At 40.0% G+C, this 18,010-nt stretch overlaps 3 protein-coding genes across 3 annotated transcripts; 2 read left to right on the forward strand and 1 right to left on the reverse strand.

The window, feature by feature from the left end:
* The first annotated feature begins 417 nt into the window (after positions 1 to 417).
* Positions 418 to 1,566, forward strand: LOC124176299. The gene is made up of 2 exons (XM_046557408.1): positions 418 to 1,052; positions 1,220 to 1,566. Exons 1-2 carry the CDS (start codon positions 695 to 697, stop codon positions 1,429 to 1,431), a joined length of 570 nt encoding a protein of 189 aa, XP_046413364.1. The 5' UTR covers positions 418 to 694; the 3' UTR covers positions 1,432 to 1,566.
* A 2,135-nt stretch (positions 1,567 to 3,701) lies between these two features.
* LOC124174789 lies at positions 3,702 to 5,784 on the forward strand. The gene is made up of 2 exons (XM_046554276.1): positions 3,702 to 4,973; positions 5,704 to 5,784. The coding sequence occupies exons 1-2, from the start codon at positions 3,702 to 3,704 to the stop codon at positions 5,782 to 5,784; spliced, it is 1,353 nt and encodes a 450-aa protein (XP_046410232.1).
* A 10,095-nt stretch (positions 5,785 to 15,879) lies between these two features.
* LOC124174793 (ATP-dependent DNA helicase PIF1-like) lies at positions 15,880 to 16,908 on the reverse strand. The gene has a single exon (XM_046554280.1). The coding sequence runs from the start codon at positions 16,906 to 16,908 to the stop codon at positions 15,880 to 15,882; it is 1,029 nt and encodes a 342-aa protein (XP_046410236.1).
* Between the last annotated feature and the right edge of the window lie 1,102 nt (positions 16,909 to 18,010).

The raw sequence follows: 18,010 nt of genomic DNA on the forward strand, positions 1-18,010 counted from the left end.
GTTTCGAAAATCGAGTCGCGAAATAATCCTAGAGAGCGCCAGAACTGAAGTCACGCACCCGGGCTTCGACAGGGACGAAATAGCGCATAACGAACAAGATATTACAGGCTTTTGTTTTTTTTTTACTTTTTTTTCGAGTACACCGGCTACCAGCCCGTGACCAACTCCGACGCCGAGGATATTTCGAGGCAAGGCGAAACCGCGGAGATCTCGCGGGAAGGATACCGAGGCTTCGGAGGGGGAGACAACGCAGATCCCTGCAACGCGGGAATCCAAGGCGGACGCGATTCCCGCTGGCGGCCGGCGCGCCGCAGCCTCCCCGCTCACCCCGCCGACGCCCAACCGAGACAACCGCGAGAGACCAGCTAGCGACGAGGGAGCACCACCCCGCCTAACCATCGCGATCTAGCCTTAAGGTAGTACCGTGATAGCAGCAGTCCTCAACTTCCAGAGAAATATCCCCTGTATAAAACATTATAACTAAAGTAAAAAGTAGTTGAGATACAGTACACCTTTGGGCCTCCTCTCATATGCGCAGAAGTATAAAAATTTTCCCATTGCGTCTTTTGTCTGACTTGGCAACGCTGCATTCTAACTCAGTATCTCTTGCCCCTCAAGCATGTGTTGTAGAGAAATGTATTGTTATGAAATCAATTTGAGGTTAGTCATAATTGGAGACTGAAAATAATACACAATGACTTCGCGATTAAAAAACGGCAGATTTGTCAAAAAAAGGACTGCTGATAAAATTAATAATGCATTAGCAGGTATGTCTAATGCTAAAAAACCAAAAGTTGAAATTGCACTTGACGGAAAGGACGGAGATAAAATTCCTGACGAGAATGGGATAGTTACGTGGAAAGTAATTGCAACAAATCTGAAATGCACAAGCTGCAGAAGTCTTTTGGATTTGGAGAAGCTTTATGAGTTCAAAACAGAAGGTCTGCATTCAAAATTTAAAATAAAGTGTGATAAATGTGCAAAGCTTAATAAGGTCAACAGTGGAGTAAAAACCAAGACAGTCTCTGATATTAATTCATCCGTGGTACTTGGTAAGTCATAAATATCATATTTCAATCAATATAATTAATTTGACACCTAATTATTATCAATTTATTAATATCTATTATATTAATACAGTGTTATAGTTTAATTAAAAAATACATATATAAATGTACTTAGTTTGTTATATAATGTATTAATTAATGATATGTTTCAGGAGCTATCCATTCAGGTGTAGGAAACACCAGTTTAAATAAGATTCTAGCTTGTGCAAATTTACCTCAAATTAGAAATCAACTATATAAAAGATATGAGGTTATAGTTGGCAAAGCTATTGAATCAGAAGCAAAGGACAGTTGTAAGCGAGCTGCATCAGAAGAAAAAGAATTGGTCGTTAAAAATGTAAAGAAATTATGCGATACATTGTAAGCATTTATTTCGATTTATTTAAAATATTGAAAGAGCTGATGCTGATAAAATAATGATTATAAATCACATTTTTACTCCAAGGTTTTCTGATAGCAAAATATTATTGCATTGTAATTAATTGAATTGTGACCTAATCATGGCTGAAAATTTTAAATATTTTTGTGGAATTTCTATCATATATTTAAAAAATTGTGCATTATTGGATGATTTATAATTATTATATTATCATCAAATGTATAATATACGGCAAATTAAATCTTAAGGGGGTCCTCTAGTTTCTCGGCTGTTTTTTTATGGCTTTTTCAACAATTTTTTACGGGCAAAGCATCGAAATAATCAATCTCATTGTTTTTGCATAATCTTTATCAACATTTAAATGAGCTTTACAAATTTTTTAAAGTCAAAATATATAATAGAATAGCAGCTATAGTGGCCGACAGGAAGACATCAAGTAGAAGAGGTGCTTGACGGTAACCAAGATTGCGGCTGTTCTGCTTATCTGAAATCAAAAAACCAAACGGCATTTTAATCTTCATATTCAAGACTAGCGATTGAACTAGAGTGAATTTTAAATTACAAAAATTGACATTTTTATACACTTTTGAAAATTACATTCTATTTTTTACTCATTTTTTCTTAAGTTTTTCGCTCGTACGAAAAAAACTATCGAAGCAATCATGATAATTCTAGTTCAATCGCTGGCTTATAACATATTAAACATGCTGTATAAATTTGAACAAGATCGGTGCAATAGTTTCTGAAATATCGTGGTTACCGTTTCGAAAAATGGTGTTTCGAGAAAAACGCGTTTGAAAGTTCGCGCATGTGATTTATACTAAAAATTCCATCTCACCGTCAATCTGCTATGCCTGGACCATACAATAGGCCTTCCTCTTCTTCTTCGAAGTCACGCAGAGCTGCTCTGTCTTCTCTTTTCGCGATTCGGGCCTGTTTTACAACATCGCTCGTGCGCCTTTCTGAACGGTCGATCCGAGAGCTATCACGCTGTTGAACATATCCTTTAACTTGTGGGCCGATTTTCACTCCCATGGTTTCCAAGGTCTTCAGGATAGCTTCGAATCCTTCGTCGAAGATTATGACAGCGAGAAACGTGGCGATTTCAACCACTTTTGGCCCAGAATGGAGGTGCTTCGGAGCAAAAGTCCAGATTTTTGGGCATGAATCTATTTCTTTTCTTTCTCACACTTGCACGCCATAGAAATTTTAAAGCCCAATCCTCGTATATCACGTTGATGGAAAGTCACCGTACTTTTGCACTCTTTACAAATAACAGCCGAAGAAATGGTTGAAAATACACTCACAAAATTCAAAATACAATACAAAACAGTCTGTTCAACGCTCACTTCAAAATTTTTATTTTGACGAAGTTTCGTCGCTGACGCCGATGTAAACGACTTGTCTTGTTCAAAAGTGTGTCGGTTGCCTGCGAATTTTCGCTTTTTAGGTCGATCGTAACGAGCCGGGGCGTCTCTACTTCCTTTCTTGAACATTTTGAAAATTATTTTCAAAAAATCAGCTACGTGCGACTCGCAAGAGAAAATATAGTACGCTTCGCAACTGCCACAGCAAAACTGAACTAAAACTTCACGGCGTCTTAGTCAATATTCGAAAGCGTCTGTCAATGGTCTCGGCTCCCCTTTACTCGGGCCTAATTCACAAAAGGTTCAGGTAGCAGTTAGATTTAGGGATATCAATACAATGGTCAGCGCCGCTCGGCTTTCGGAGCAGCCCGGCGCGCGCTCCTGCTCCGTTCCAGGGCTGTAACTTGTGAACCACTTCGAATATCGAAAAATCCTTTGGCACACATTTTCTACACATGTTGTAGATGTGATTTATGAAAAAAAAAAAAAATCGATTTTTTCGACCCGAGAAACTAGAGGACCCCCTCAACTTGAAATATGACTTGTGATTTTCTTGTTTTACTGTCACAAAAGAGAAATTGAGTATTGCTGTCATAGCTTTAGGTAAATAGTATATAATTGTAAATCGCCCACTTCGAAATTATGTACTTTACAGAAAAATTTTTGTTGTATGTTGTACATTTGATATTGAATTGAATAAATAAATAAAATAAAAATAAAAACATGATTAGAAATTAAATGAAATTTTTTCTTCCAATTTAAGGCCTCCGGAAATCGCCAAAGATATTTTTCCTCAACTTGACATCCTCAACATCTATTCACAGAATAATCATTATTTATATTGATAATGCTTTAGGTGAAATAATAAATATAATAGTATCATTTGATATGGGTTGGACAAAACGTGGTAATGGACGTAGCTATGACAGCTTGAACGGTTGTAGTACAATTATTGGATTTTTATCGGGAAACATTTTGGATTACACGACGAAAAATCGAAAATGCCGGAAATGCGATATGGGTCGTAAAAAAGAAGACCATGACTGTCGATTAAATTTTTACGGTAGTGCTAAAGTGATGGAGCCTGCGGCAGGAGTTGAACTTGTCAATCACAGCAGCATCTTAAAGGAAGCTGGTCTTCAAATACGAGCCATCATAGGAGACGAAGACAGTTCTATGATTGCTGCTGTACGAGCATACAATCCAACTCAAGAATTTCATAAATTATGTGATAAAAATCACTTGACCAAGAATTTTGGGACAGCATTGTGGAAAATGCAATCGAGTTATAAAGAATTGGCTAGACAGGGTGTTTCTCCTCACATTAAAAAATGCTTCTCATATGCTGTGTCTCAAAATAAGGGGAAATCTGAACAGTTGGCTTTAAATTTGAAGCAAATACCTGATCACTTATTCAGTAGACACGAAAATTGCGGTAATTGGTGCAATCCTAATAAAAAGCATACACTCAATCTATCAGATGAAACTTTATACGGTGCATTAGTTAACTTATTTGAAGTATATGCCGCTAACTCACATAAATTCTCTGTAGTGGCTTCAAGCCAAGGCAATGAGAGTTTTAATAATGTTGTAGCTCATAAAGCTCATAAAAACAAATGTTTGAGCACAAGTGCTGCTTGTGATATCAGAGTTGCATCTGCTTTTTGTGTTAAAAATGATGGTGATAAGAGTGTTTTGAATATTCAAAAAAAGTTAAATCTTCCTAATGGACTTCAAACGGTTAAATACGTTCGTCAAATGGATGTACACCGAGAGAAGATAACGATATTTAACCAGACAAAGGGTAAAAAAATACGTCGATTAGAATTGAAGAGAAAGAGAGAGCTTTTGAGGAAAAATAATGAAAAAAGTGAGGGTATTACTTATGAAAGTAATTGCGGGATTAATAGATTAAATGATTATGTTCGTGATAGCAAAAAGAGTAACATTATTGATGAACATGAAACAATTGTCGTTTACTTCGACATTGAAACTACTGGATTTGCAGCTGATGCTCATATTCTACAAATAGCTGCTATCTGTGACACAGAAGTTTTTAATGTTTACATTCACACCAAAACTAACATCTTCGCGTCAGCGAGTGCCGTTACTAAACTTCACCATGATCATGGGAAAAATTTATTTCATGATAAGAAGAAGGTACAAACTCTAAAGATTTCTGATGCATTAGAATCTTTCAGGCAATCTTTAAAAAAATTGTCTAAGGGTAGAAAGAAATGTTTGTTAGTAGCGCATAATGCCCGGTTTGATGTTCCTCGCCTTTTACGTGCAATAAGTAATGTAAATGCTTCGAGTATTCTAGATTTAATTATAGGTTTTGGGGATACTTTAACAACGTTTCGATCAGTATTAAGTGATAGAAAAGGTCCTGGTAAATTTAAGGGGGGGGTACACCATGCAAGCAAAAAAAAATACTGCAACTTTGCGATTTTTTTTTGAAAAAAACGGATTTATTTATGAACATGCGGTCTTGAATACATTAATATATAAGTCTTTGAGAACTTTAAAAAATTTTTTTATTGTCGAAAAATTTCAAAATGGCGTCGTGACAGTTGGATCCCCAAAGCCGCTCGGAAAAATGGGGTGCGAGATTTGGTGGAGTCGTGGATAGTCCTAGAACACACAAATTACAAAAAATTAGTTGTATATTATGTTTTCTTGTCCACTACGTACCACTTTTTTGATATCTAGTCTCAAAAATTTTTTATGATTGTTTAAGTGACGATTTTTTTTTTTTCAATTTTTCGACCACGTTTTTGCGTCTTCAAACGGTCAAAAAAAATTTTTGAGACTAGATATCAAAAAAGTGGTACGTAGTGGACAAGAAAACATAATATACAACTAATTTTTTGTAATTTGTGTGTTCTAGGACTATCCACGACTCCACCAAATCTCGCACCCCATTTTTCCGAGCGGCTTTGGGGATCCAACTGTCACGACGCCATTTTGAAATTTTTCGACAAAAAAAAAATTTTTTAAAGTTCTCAAAGACTTATATATTAATGTATTCAAGACCGCATGTTCATAAATAAATCCGTTTTTTCAAAAAAAAATCGCAAAGTTGCAGTATTTTTTTTTGCTTGCATGGTGTACCCCCCCCCCCTTAAATTAGAGAGTCTCAGTCAAGATTTTTTAAGTAATTCAGATGATGAGCCGCAATCATTTCACAATGCTGCTTATGATGTTTTAATTTTACAGAATTTAGTCGAAATACTCGACGTAAAAAAAAAGTTGTTCGCTTCTTACAAATGTCTTAGAAATGTCAAGTTTACTTGCAAGAATTATCAAATGCAAAGAAAACAAAAGTCAATTTAAAAGTATTATGCGAGTTAAAAGATATTATTTCCTTGAACATGTGTAAAAAATTAGCTGTAAATGACATTTCAGTTGATTATTTAAAAGAAATTTTTAAGCAAGAAGGTGATGACGGCGTGGTACGATTGTTTACTGCAAAAATTGATAATAAAGTAAGGATAACCAGAAAAAAAGATATTATAGAAAATGTTTTAAAATTTTTAAGAAATGAAAACGTGCCAAACCTAGTGATTAATAAACCAAATAAAAATATTTGTAAGAAAGAAAGAGTTTCTAAAAAAAAGTAAAATATTAGTAGCATTTAATATTTTTCTAAAGTTATAAATAAATGCCTTTGTTAAAGACTTTGTCGAAAACTGTAATTTTAAGTAAATAAATAATTAATATATTTGTCGTGTAGTTATTTATGATTTATCCACTTCATTATTAAAAATATTAACAATTTCAATTTTTTCTGTACCGTAACCTATATCCGCAAAGTTCTGACATTTATTTCAATTCGTTGGGCCTTCATGGCATTTTAAACTTCCCGCGTAGGGCAACGTTGCCAAGTCACTATTTCTCACGGGTCAGGTTATGAGAGAAAGTTTGAAAATCATTAAAAGCAACAAACTTTAAGAATTATTTACAAAAAAATGAATACGGCTTGTTTATGTTTTTTTTGAAAAAAATTACTTGTTATATCCTCAATTAATAATTCTGAGTTTTTAAAAAAAATTCTAAGAAAAGTATGGCTGTTATTAAATAAAATGCTCACTCTAACTACGGTCGGGATAGGGAATACATGTAAATTGTACGACTTTTGATCGCTAATATTGCAAAATTTAGTACCGCAAGGACTATTAAAAAAAATTCCTACGTGTAAAGGACACTGAAGTGTCAAATTATGTGTATTCGAAAATTGAAAGATATTGTAAGAAAAGTGATTTATCACGGTACTACCTTAAGTTCTGCGCCGCGTAGCGACGACGGGTGCGCGGCAAGTTGCGCAATCCCCAAAATCGATGACAGATCGATTTTTGCGCATTCTTAGGGGGATGACGTCACGGAGGATCAGCGTGACGAGATCGGCGTTGCGGCCGATCGGCCATCGAAGATCTCTCGAGTTCTGGCGACTAATCAGAGTAGTAGTGTTGCGATATAGATTCGGGTGGCGAGTGTTTTGCGCAGAAGTTAGTCATTGCGAGAGAGAATGGCCGCCAAGGATCACGTGGCGAATTCGTGTCCTGGATGTGGAGCGTTAAGCGCTGCTAACCTTCTTGCGAGAAAATTTCGAGAGATACTTAATAAAGGCTTGCCGAGGAACGGATAGTCATTGAGGATTGGCGTTAACGACAGTACTCGAGATTCTTTAGCCGATACATCTGCTTGGTGACCGTAGCCTGAGTTTCGCTTAATGAAGTAGCTGTGATGGAGCTGGAACATTTCTTATGAAATGTAACAGTTTATATCCTCTCGTAGGAACATGCCGGGGATCATTTAGATGAGTGCAAAATTTATCATGCAGCGTAGCCCGCCTTATGCGCTTGGCTTTCTTATCGGCAGCAGTGCTCAAATTACGCGATTATGCACTTCATATGCACTGTCGCCGAGCCCGGCGAGAGGCCGTGTGAGCAGTCTCAATGCTGCTTCCAGGCGTAACGCACGTCTAATTTAATATAATATAACGTTAACGCTTCCCCTTACCATTTGTTGTTATCAATTATCATTCAATTCTCTGTTTGAATAAACATATAAATACATATATAATCGTTGCGCAATATTTGCATGACAAATTTGGCGATCCTGCCAGGATCCGGTTTAAACCAACAAACGCGGCGCGCGTATCAAACGGCCGGATCATAGTGACGAACTTTGGAAGTGAGTGCATAAGCCCAATAAATTCACGCGCGAACCTTCGGCTACGCGTTGATAAGTAATTATTACGAATTGTACCTAGTAAGGGATAGAGTGAAAGGCCGCCTTGCGTAGACAATCAAGGACTGCGTGTAGACCGCTTGATAACCAGGGACTGAGTGTAGACCGCCTGATTCTACACTGGACGATTCCCATAGTGAACTTGTGTATTTATTGGAAAGGAAGCAAGTATAAAATTCTGCACTCCTTAGATACAATAAACTTCGCATTTAAACCGTCTAAGTGAAGTGAAGTGAGAATAAGGACACTCAGACTCGAACCGCTCTTATATTCTTGCCCCCGGTGCCTGTCAGAGACTCCAGGACATCGAAGCCTCGTACCGACGGCTACCACGATCTTCGAGTGTGATGCTTCACACCTCAATTTGGCTACTCCTAGCGTAAGTACAAGCATTTTGTTACTTACTCGAGTCACCATAAACTTATCGAAGGACAAATCGTGATCGAAACTGAGAATTTGATGGTCAAACTTGAATCATTCAAATAAGTAAAGTCAAAGCTTGACTCAAGGTAAATTTGAAAATAAATTCACAATGGACGTGAACGAAAACAATGACCGGAGATCGGCAGTACCTCCCACTATTGTTGAGACTGCAGAAGATGGACAATCCGTCACTTCTGAATCCCGGTTTGAAGAAAGATTTTGGGATTTGACGAACCAAATGACTCAGCTTATGAATAGGCTACAAGAAGCCACCGAACGTAATGATTTAACGGCAATGGGCAGATACCGTCTTGGTCTAGAGCAATTAAACGGAGAGAGGTTAACTGCGCGTCAACTTGCTCACCGCGAAGATTTGCCTATAGAAGAGGTTACCCGTTTTATTCAATTGAGAAATCAAGAACGCCGTGAACACGACTTCATTCGTCGCAATAATGTAGAAATAAATCGAAACTCTGAAACAGTTCCGCGTGCCGAAGACACGCTTGAAAGCGTCACCGACTAAATGTTTCAGGAAATGCAACAAACGAATAACCAATTAACCGAAGAAAACCGTCAAGAGGAAGCTCTTACAAATAGTAATACCAATCGAGAAGCAATCAATAACTATTATCGCTTAACAACTAGCGATGATCCGAATGTTTCTAATATTTTGAGACCGCCCGGAAACCGTACCGGAGCGATACCGTAAATTCAACTAGATACCGCGCGTCTCGTTGAATCAGAGGTGGAAGGTCCTACTCAGATAGCTCCCTCAACCGTAACAAACCCACCACGTTACTCGGCATTATACGGGCTCGCTCAAAACCGATTGCTGCCACCGACACCGCGCATCAATGAGGTGGGCTCCCCAGCCAATTCAGACTCAGACCATCTAGGTATAAATGCGATGCCAATACCGATCCTTCACCAAAATCGCTCATTAGAAAACGACTGATTTTTCACCGCGCGAGCCAACATAAACCATGATATCTTGTCGGATATGGATTCGACACTGCAACGCGTTCTCGAGGAAAGCCGACGTTTATCACGGATGCCGAACGTACGCCTAACACCAAGGCCTAGTCCACAGGCCTAATGGTCCGACGGATTACGAAGTTCCACGAGGTACTGGTAGCAATACCCGTAACAACGTCCCGCGTCGTCGTCTAGAACAGCGAGTAGAGGATGAACTTCGAAGAGCCTTGGAAATGTCTGCTACTTTACCACATCGTCGTCCGGACACTGTGACGTTCAGTATGTCCCAGTTGCTGAGTGATCCCGAAGCTTTACGCCAACAGCTAGAGATAATGAGGAACATTGAGGAACTCGCGCGAAGAAACCTAACAAGAATTCAACTACCGGCAACTACGCCACCCCGAGACGTGCTTCCCCCTCGGAATCCAAGAGACCCAGGCCCGTATGCACGAACGGAAGCTTACTTGAATGATGTCAGCCTACGCCCCGATGCTGCCGGAAGATACCCCGGAGAACCAAATCGCCCAGCGGACGAGCCCTACGCGATCCAAGATTTCCTACCCGCGTTTCAAGCCATCAAGATGATTGATTGCAGACTGGAAGGAAAAGCAGGCAAAGACGTACACGCTTGGATCATGCAAGTAAAAGCCGCCGATATGGTAGTTATGCCAACCCAAGGTTTCCCGTTTTTGAGCATGGTAATCAGCTTGAAGACAGGAGGAGCTCTTCAGAAGACCATCAACCAGAGGAGACCTCGCACAATCCCAACTTTACTCGAAGTCATAAGACCAGCCGTCATTGTCGAGAAAAGTGCCACCACATTGGAAATGGAGCTTGGCAGAACAGGCCAAAAGGGCGACACTGTGGACGCCTACAATCTCAAATTCAATCAGATCTACCAAGATCTCGTAGCTGCCTTCTCGAATCAACAACTACGAGCGAACATTGATCCTAATCTTCAAGACCTCGAAAATAGAGTGTGCCAGTACTATCTGTACGGACTCAATCCGAGGATATTCTATCAAGTCAAAAACCGCCAGTACTTCAAGTTACTAGAAGCCCAGAAGGCCGCGAAAGAAGCCGAAGGCGAGGAATTGAATTTCCGAATGCATCAACAACAGCTGATGAACAGTAACGACACAGCCTCGATACCCACGTTTTGAAACAAGTCCTAAATTTACGGGCCAGGCAGCGCATCAGATACGCGAAGATTCCAGGTACAACAAAGAACCTCGACGAACTCGCCAAGGTCAACTACTCGACCACCAGCGTCTGTCCACCACCACGATGAAGCGGAACAAGATGAAGATAAAGAACTCCAGAGATGTGAATGCCACACCTGTAACACACATCGGACCGCCCATGAACAACAAGCAGTATGTCATAATTGCGGAACCAGAGGACACTACAGCCGGAAGTGCTACGCTCCGCGCCGACCACAGAACGACCAACGCCGTAATACTAACGGCAATAAGCGAGACGCAAATTTTCAAAACGCTAGCCTCAAAGACAAACCGCCCAACGACCAAGTCAATTGCACGTCAGAGGAACTCCAGTCAGAGGAAGAGGAAATAGAGGGTCAGGAGGACGAACTAGAGGACGAGTGCCAACAGGAGCCCGTGTATGTTCAGTTTCACAGGGGTTATTACAGTGTGCTGTAATGAAATTTGGAGAAACAAAGCAAGGAGTAGCCCTTATGGTCGATACAGGTGCATCAATAAACCTCATGAAACAGAAGGTTATTTATTCATCGGATAAACAAATTTGTCCAATTATCAAACGCAAAATTTCCTTCAAGACTGGCAAAGCGCTGAATTCCGCGAATGAAATTGCTGTACTAACTCACATGGGGCTAAAGGACGAATTCGTCATTATACCAGACGATTATCTGCCTGACGAAGAAGATGGAATCATGGGAAACCCGTTTATGAGGAGGCAAGATTTTCAGTTGAATGCCTCGACGCTCACCCTGAAGAATAAGATACACCACCTTAGTAGCGAACGAAAAATTCTATTTAAACCAAATTCGGTAAACAAAATTGCCATCGATACCGACAAAAAGAATCTCGATCTCATGTTACGCATGGTCTATAGAGACGGAATGCCTATGGAAAATATCCCGGTGCAGATTGTACACACGAACAATCATGGTACGGCTTATGGAATCATCACCACCGCTGAAGACGAAGATATCGAGCTCGAACTGGAGAACGTCCAAGTCCACCGAGTAAAAAGTATGTCAACCCCAGGTGTATGGCAACAACCACGTGATGAAAGAGAGCAGGCGCTCCAACATACTGTCGACTTGAAACACCTACCGGAGGAGTACCAGAAAGAAATTTAGAATATTCTTCAGGATTTCAGCGATATCTTTGCCTCACAGGAGGAAGACATGGTCAATGGAACTTCAATGACTGAACATCGCATCGTGTTGTCAGATCCTCAACGCATTGTAAATGTGAAAAGTTTCCGTGCTCCACAGCTGCACCAGCAGGTTGTAAAAGAGGGAGTAGAGAAAATGTTGAAACAAGGAATAATAACGGAATCCGAGTCGCCATACAACCCGCCAGTTTGGGTTGTACCTAAAAAACCGGGCCCGGACGGAAAGCCCAAGTATAGAATTGTAATCGATTTCAGGAAGATTAATGAACTTACCGTTCGGGATTCTTATCCGATACCAATAATCGAGGATTTACTCGATCACATGGAAAGGGCCAAGTTCTTCACTACTGTTGACATGGCCGCAGGTTTCCACCAGATCAACATGGCTGCTGACTCCAAGAAATATACTGCCTTCTCAACCCCCGACGGGCATTTCGAATACCAACGAATGCCTTTCGGATTACAGAACGCTCCTGCGACCTTCCAACGCATGATGAACGATGCGCTGAGAGGATTGAATCAGAAGATCTGTTGCGTCTACATTGATGACGTAATAATTTTTGGTGAAACGGAGGAAGAACACCATCGAAATGTAAGAACCGTATTTCAGCGTTTAAGACAATGTAACCTGAAACTCCAGCCAGAGAAGTGCGCCTTCATGAAAACTGAAGTGAGATACCTCGGATATGTCATTACTGACGAAGGAAGCAAACCAGATCCGGAAAAGACCAGAGCGATACAACAATTACCCGTTCCAGTCAACGTTAAGACGATTCGATCCTTCCTTGGTTTGACGGGGTATTACCGAAAGTTCATACCAAACTATTCAATTTTAGCGAAACCATTAACCAGGTTAACAAGAAAGGACACCCCATGGGATTGGTCAGCAGCCTGCCAAGAAGCCTTCGAAACCCTGAAAGAAAAGTTGGTCACACCACCGATACTTGTGAGATCAGACCCAGCTAAACAATACGTCGTAACCACCGACGCGTCAAACGATGGAATTGGAGCGGTACTATCTCAAAACGGCCACCCCATATATTTCTTATCTCGAACCCTGAATGATGCGGAAAGGAATTACAGCACGACGGAGAAGGAGATGCTTGCTGTTGTATGGGCCGTCAAGAGACTAGGAGTATATTGGCTCAATAGACCAGATAAACCCTTCATCATCCGCACCGATCATCGTGCACTAGTATGGCTGAAAAATTGCGTAGACCCCAGTCAACGCCTGCTGCGTTGGAGACTAAGATTGGAGGAATACTCATTCCTGATAGAACATGTTTCGGGAAAAAGTAACGTAGTAGCGGATGAGTTATCTAGAGTCTTTCGCACAAAGGAAGACATCTTCGGAAAACTCACCGAATTGGAAAAGGGACTATACGAAATCACACCCATTGATAGGAATCCCAAGTGGGTCCACCATATTGCCGCACGCCACATTGACATCGAGAGATTGTCACTCACAACAGGCAGAACAAAATCTCACATCAAACTCGTTCCCAACCGAAATCGAAAAGGGGGAGACGGCAAATGGGTGAAGTTTACCCTAGAAGAAAAGGATGCCTCTGACAACACCCTGATTATACCAAAGAATCAGACTGATAGACGTGAGAAACTCAGAAACTACATTCATCCGAAAAGGTACGAAAAGATACACTTCTGGATTGACCCTAAGAAAACCACCAAAGAAGAAACCAATTCGATCATCGAAGATCTCAAAAGGATACGTCAGAACTCAGGTGCAGACACATCATTTTGCTTGACAGGAAAGGATGTGCCTAACAAACAGCAACAGAAAGAAATCATGGCCAGCGCTCACAACGACATCAATGGACACTTTAGCCTAGCAAAAACAATTGACCGAGTAAAAGAAACGGCCGTATGGTCACGTATGGAGAATGATATCAATTCCTTTATCCAGGCATGCCCCACGTGTCAGATGTATAAGAAGGAAAGGATACAAATGAAATCACCCGCTATTCTTTTCGAAACCTTTGCTGAAAAACCTAACGATCAAATTTCAATAGATATCGTCGAATCTCTGGTCGAATCCTGGAATAAACACCGATATATCCTCACGATGCAGGATTCAATAACTAAATTCATTAAATGTGCCCCACTTACGAACAAAACCGCGACAGAAGTTATGAAGGCTCTATCAGAGTACTGGATACGTAATTTCGGGTGCCCCAAAGTAATCTTGACGGACATGGGAAAGGAGTTTTGTAACGAGCTGACCGATTCCTTTCTCGAACACTATAATATCAAACATATCACCACAACTGCATATCACCCGCAGTCAAACCGCTCTATAGAACGAATGCATAGTGTCTTGAAAGACTATATTTGAACTGCCTGCAAAGAGAGAATACACACTTGGGACAAGGTTTTAATAGAAATGGCACGTGCCTATAACACTTTCGTTCATCAATCAACAGGTGAAACGCCACACAACCTCATGTTCTGTCACGAAGCCAACAATCCTGACGGTTTCCGCGAAAATCGATTGGAAACCGTGATTAGTAAGAAAATGTTGTGGATACGAAAATGGGAGGAACGGTTCGAGAAAGCTCTGGTCTGGCTTACCAAGTTCAGAGAGAAAAACCAAAAACAAGTGGACCAAGGAACACGACGACAAACTTCTTTATATCAAGTGGGAGATAAAGTAATGATCAAGAACCATACGCGACAGAACGCCTTGGAAAGGATTGGGAATGGACCATTCGTCGTCGTCGAGATCAACGAACAAAAAGGAAATATCACTTACAAGAAAACCGCGGATGATTCCACAGCGTCTTATTGGAAGACCCATCTGAATAATACCAAACCGTACTACGAATACGAGACCGGACCAAGGGAAAACGATCCAATCCCTAGAATTAAACTGAAACGGGTTCAGGGTAACGATTGGATCTCCACGGAATAGAGTCTTAGTTTCTTTTGTTATAGGTGTAGCAGTCTGTCCCTAGCCTACTTCGATGTCTCAGTTATCAATGGAACTCTACTCCAGGAGGAAGTGGGCAAAGTATACATGTACCAGGAAAGATGGAAGATATTCCAATCCATTGACGCAAGTGGGTTCACCAAACCATTACTCGACATTCACGACAAACTCGGAGGCCTCCAGACGATACGGGATACCTATCTGGACCATTGGAACCCTGGTCAGCGATCCCTCGCCCAGTCCGTCCTGGACGCTTTAGATTTAGAATTTGCCCGCGCCTCGTCACACAAGAATATTTTGGAAGTCATTTTAGACTTGGGTGCGCCTATTCTTCAAATGACGCGCCGCCCCTCTAAATTAAGGGAATCTCAATCCCACGGAACCAAAACAAGTACTCCGAAAGCCCTCGCGTCGAGCGACGTTACTTACGAAGCCTCGCGCGAAGCTGAGGCGGTATTTGGAAAACATGTTCTTCTGACGGGCCTGGCAAATGAAATGTATCCCCTAAGGAAATCTTATCTCACGCCAAACATCAGACCGAAAAGAGGAATGTTTAACTTTTCAGGAACAATCCAAAAATCAATCTATGGAACTGCTGACGCGGATGATTTGGAAATAATTAATGGGAATCTAGCCTCACTAAAAAATGTAACGGACACTCTAAATCTTGTTGTAACCAAGTCCTTGCACATAAATCAAGTCCAAATTAATATCTTGAATACAAATCAGCTCAAACTTAAACACTCTTCGGAAACTGTATGGGGACAATTAGAATCATTAAAAATAAAAGGTAACGAAACGCTTGCTTATGAGGAATACATGGAAGCTATAACTCTAAGTTTATTTGAAACTAGCGGACCCGACAGAGTTCGTCCTGTCAAGAAGATTTGTAATGTGGCAGTTTTTTGATCCTACCTATTTTATAGTCTGGGCAAAAAATTCTCCTGAACAGAACCGTCCACCCTGGTGATAGGGCGTTGTGAATAAAAAATAATTAAATAAAATATATATATGCATTTAAAAGTAAGTAATCGCTTTATTGTTAATCATGTGAATCATAATTATTAACAAAAATCAGTTTTATTTTTATTGTAGTGCTTTGTGATATACGATGTTTTTTGTTTGATTACCTGGCGCATAGACAAACAAATCCGATGGTTTTCCAACACGGGAACAGGCAACATACAATTGACCATGTGAGAAACATGGGTTTTCCAAATTAATATCACAAACACTTAATGATTGCCCCTGGGACTTGTTTATGGTCATAGCAAAAGCAAGCCGCACTGGAAACTGTAGTCGTTCAAACTCAAATGGCATATCAGTCGGAATCATTGGGATGCGCGGTATGAGAACATCTTCTCCTTTATACTTTCCTTTCAGTATAGTTGCTTCTATCACATTGTTTAGTAATTTTTTTATCGCTAACCGTGTGCCGTTGCAAAGACGCGGTTGGTTGATATTTCGCAACATTATAACTACCGATCCAACCTTTACTTGAAGATTGTGAGGTGGCAATCCTGGCAAATCCAGCGAGTTTAAGAATTCCGGTGGATAGTTGACTACATCATCTTGATTAGTAGCCGAATCAACTGATTTATATGTCCTCGACTCGCCTGTAATTTGTTCTTGAATTTTTGAATTTAATTCATTTACATCTATGTTTTTTGCAGCCAATATAGCTCCTTCGCTCAACCAATCATGGTTTCTGTAATTTTGAGAAACACCTGGATACACCTTCTGAATAAGTTCATCTTTTGATCGAGTCAACTGACAAAAACTTTGAGGAAAGTTAATGCAGCTAGTCAACATGTCTATAGGAAATTTGCCATTACCAATGTCAATGAGTTGTTTAGAGAATATGTTTTCAAATTGGTCATTTTGCAACTCGACACGCATATTCTTGCTTAAATGAAGTACTTTGACATGTTTCCACAAATTGGAGGACTTTAGACATGCATTGAGTTCATCAGCTGGCGTTGATCGTGGAATCACTGGCAATGTTTGACGAAAATCTCCTGCTAATAAAATCATTGCACCACCAAATCGGTTATGATTGCTTCGTAGATCTTTTAAGGTTCTGTCTAAAGCCTCCAAAGATTTTTTATGTGCCATCGTGCATTCATCCTAAACAATCAATTTACATTGCTGTAAAATCTTTGCCATTGCAGAGTTCTTCGAAATGTTGCAGGTTGGAGTTTCATTGCTTTGCATATTTAATGGCAATTTTAGTGCTGAATGGGCTGTTCGACCACCTTCAAGCAAAGTTGCTGCGATTCCCGACAAAGCGAGTGCAAGTGCAATTTTATTTTGTGAGCGAATTGTTGCTAATATTAATGAAATCAAAAAAGTTTTTCCTGTACCACCAGGTGCATCTAAGAAGTAAATTCCTCCAGTTTCATCATTTGTTACTTTCATAAGAGTATCAAATACATACTTCTGTTGTTCATTCAACAGTGGAAGATTTATTTGAATTAATTCTTTCAAAGTATTGAGATCATACAGTTTTTCTCGATGCAATTCTTGGTTAAAAGCATCATGCATTGGACGATTGGGCGCGGCCAGGCCTAATTGAATTAATAGTTTGTTTGACATCATCAAGCACATGTCCTCAATTGAAATCAATGCTTCGTTGTAAATTTCTTCACTGATTTGTATATTTGGATTCCCCATTCTATTCCGTATTTGATACAAAATATCATCACACATATAATCTTTGTACTTGATCCACAAATCAATTGGGTTTGATGGGAAGCATGTATATATGATTATAGAAAACAATGTTCGTATTTGATGAGCGTGTGATGATATTACAGCATCATTGAGAGTTTGATCCCAATGAGCGTCATTCTCTAGCAATTGCAAACGTTGACAGGCTTCTCTGTAAGATCCACACAATGCACCATTAACAGTTCGTAAATGTTGGAATGATGTTGGGCCACGTACATTGACTAATAGCAGTCGTAAATAAAAACATTCATCATTGCTTGGATGTACTGAATAAATTCGACCAATCGCATCGGTGGAATACACATCTGGGTATCCTGGAAGTGGTTTTCCTTGTTTCCGTCGTATAAATCTCCTTGAGGATTGATTCCAAGTATAATATTTTGGCATTTCAGAATATAGCAATGTTTGTGCAAAATCATCGTTTTGGCATGTCTCAAAAAAACTGGTTAATGTAGTAGATGGTGGCTGAGCAGCTCTTTGTACTGCA

This window comes from Neodiprion fabricii, chromosome 2 (genome assembly GCF_021155785.1).
Source record: "Neodiprion fabricii isolate iyNeoFabr1 chromosome 2, iyNeoFabr1.1, whole genome shotgun sequence".
In the NCBI taxonomy this organism is placed as follows: domain Eukaryota; kingdom Metazoa; phylum Arthropoda; class Insecta; order Hymenoptera; family Diprionidae; genus Neodiprion; species Neodiprion fabricii.

Bases quoted from the DNA above. Each gene is read 5' to 3' on its own strand.
- LOC124176299 (XM_046557408.1), top strand. From the start codon at position 695: ATGACTTCGCGATTAAAAAACGGCAGATTTGTCAAAAAAAGGACTGCT. The intron at 1,053-1,219 runs GTAAGTCATAAA...GATATGTTTCAG, and splicing joins TAATTCATCCGTGGTACTTG to GAGCTATCCATTCAGGTGTA.
- LOC124174789 (XM_046554276.1), top strand. From the start codon at position 3,702: ATGGGTTGGACAAAACGTGGTAATGGACGTAGCTATGACAGCTTGAAC. The intron at 4,974-5,703 runs GTACAAACTCTA...TGTGTGTTCTAG, and splicing joins TATTTCATGATAAGAAGAAG to GACTATCCACGACTCCACCA.
- LOC124174793 (XM_046554280.1), bottom strand. From the start codon at position 16,908: ATGGCACATAAAAAATCTTTGGAGGCTTTAGACAGAACCTTAAAAGAT.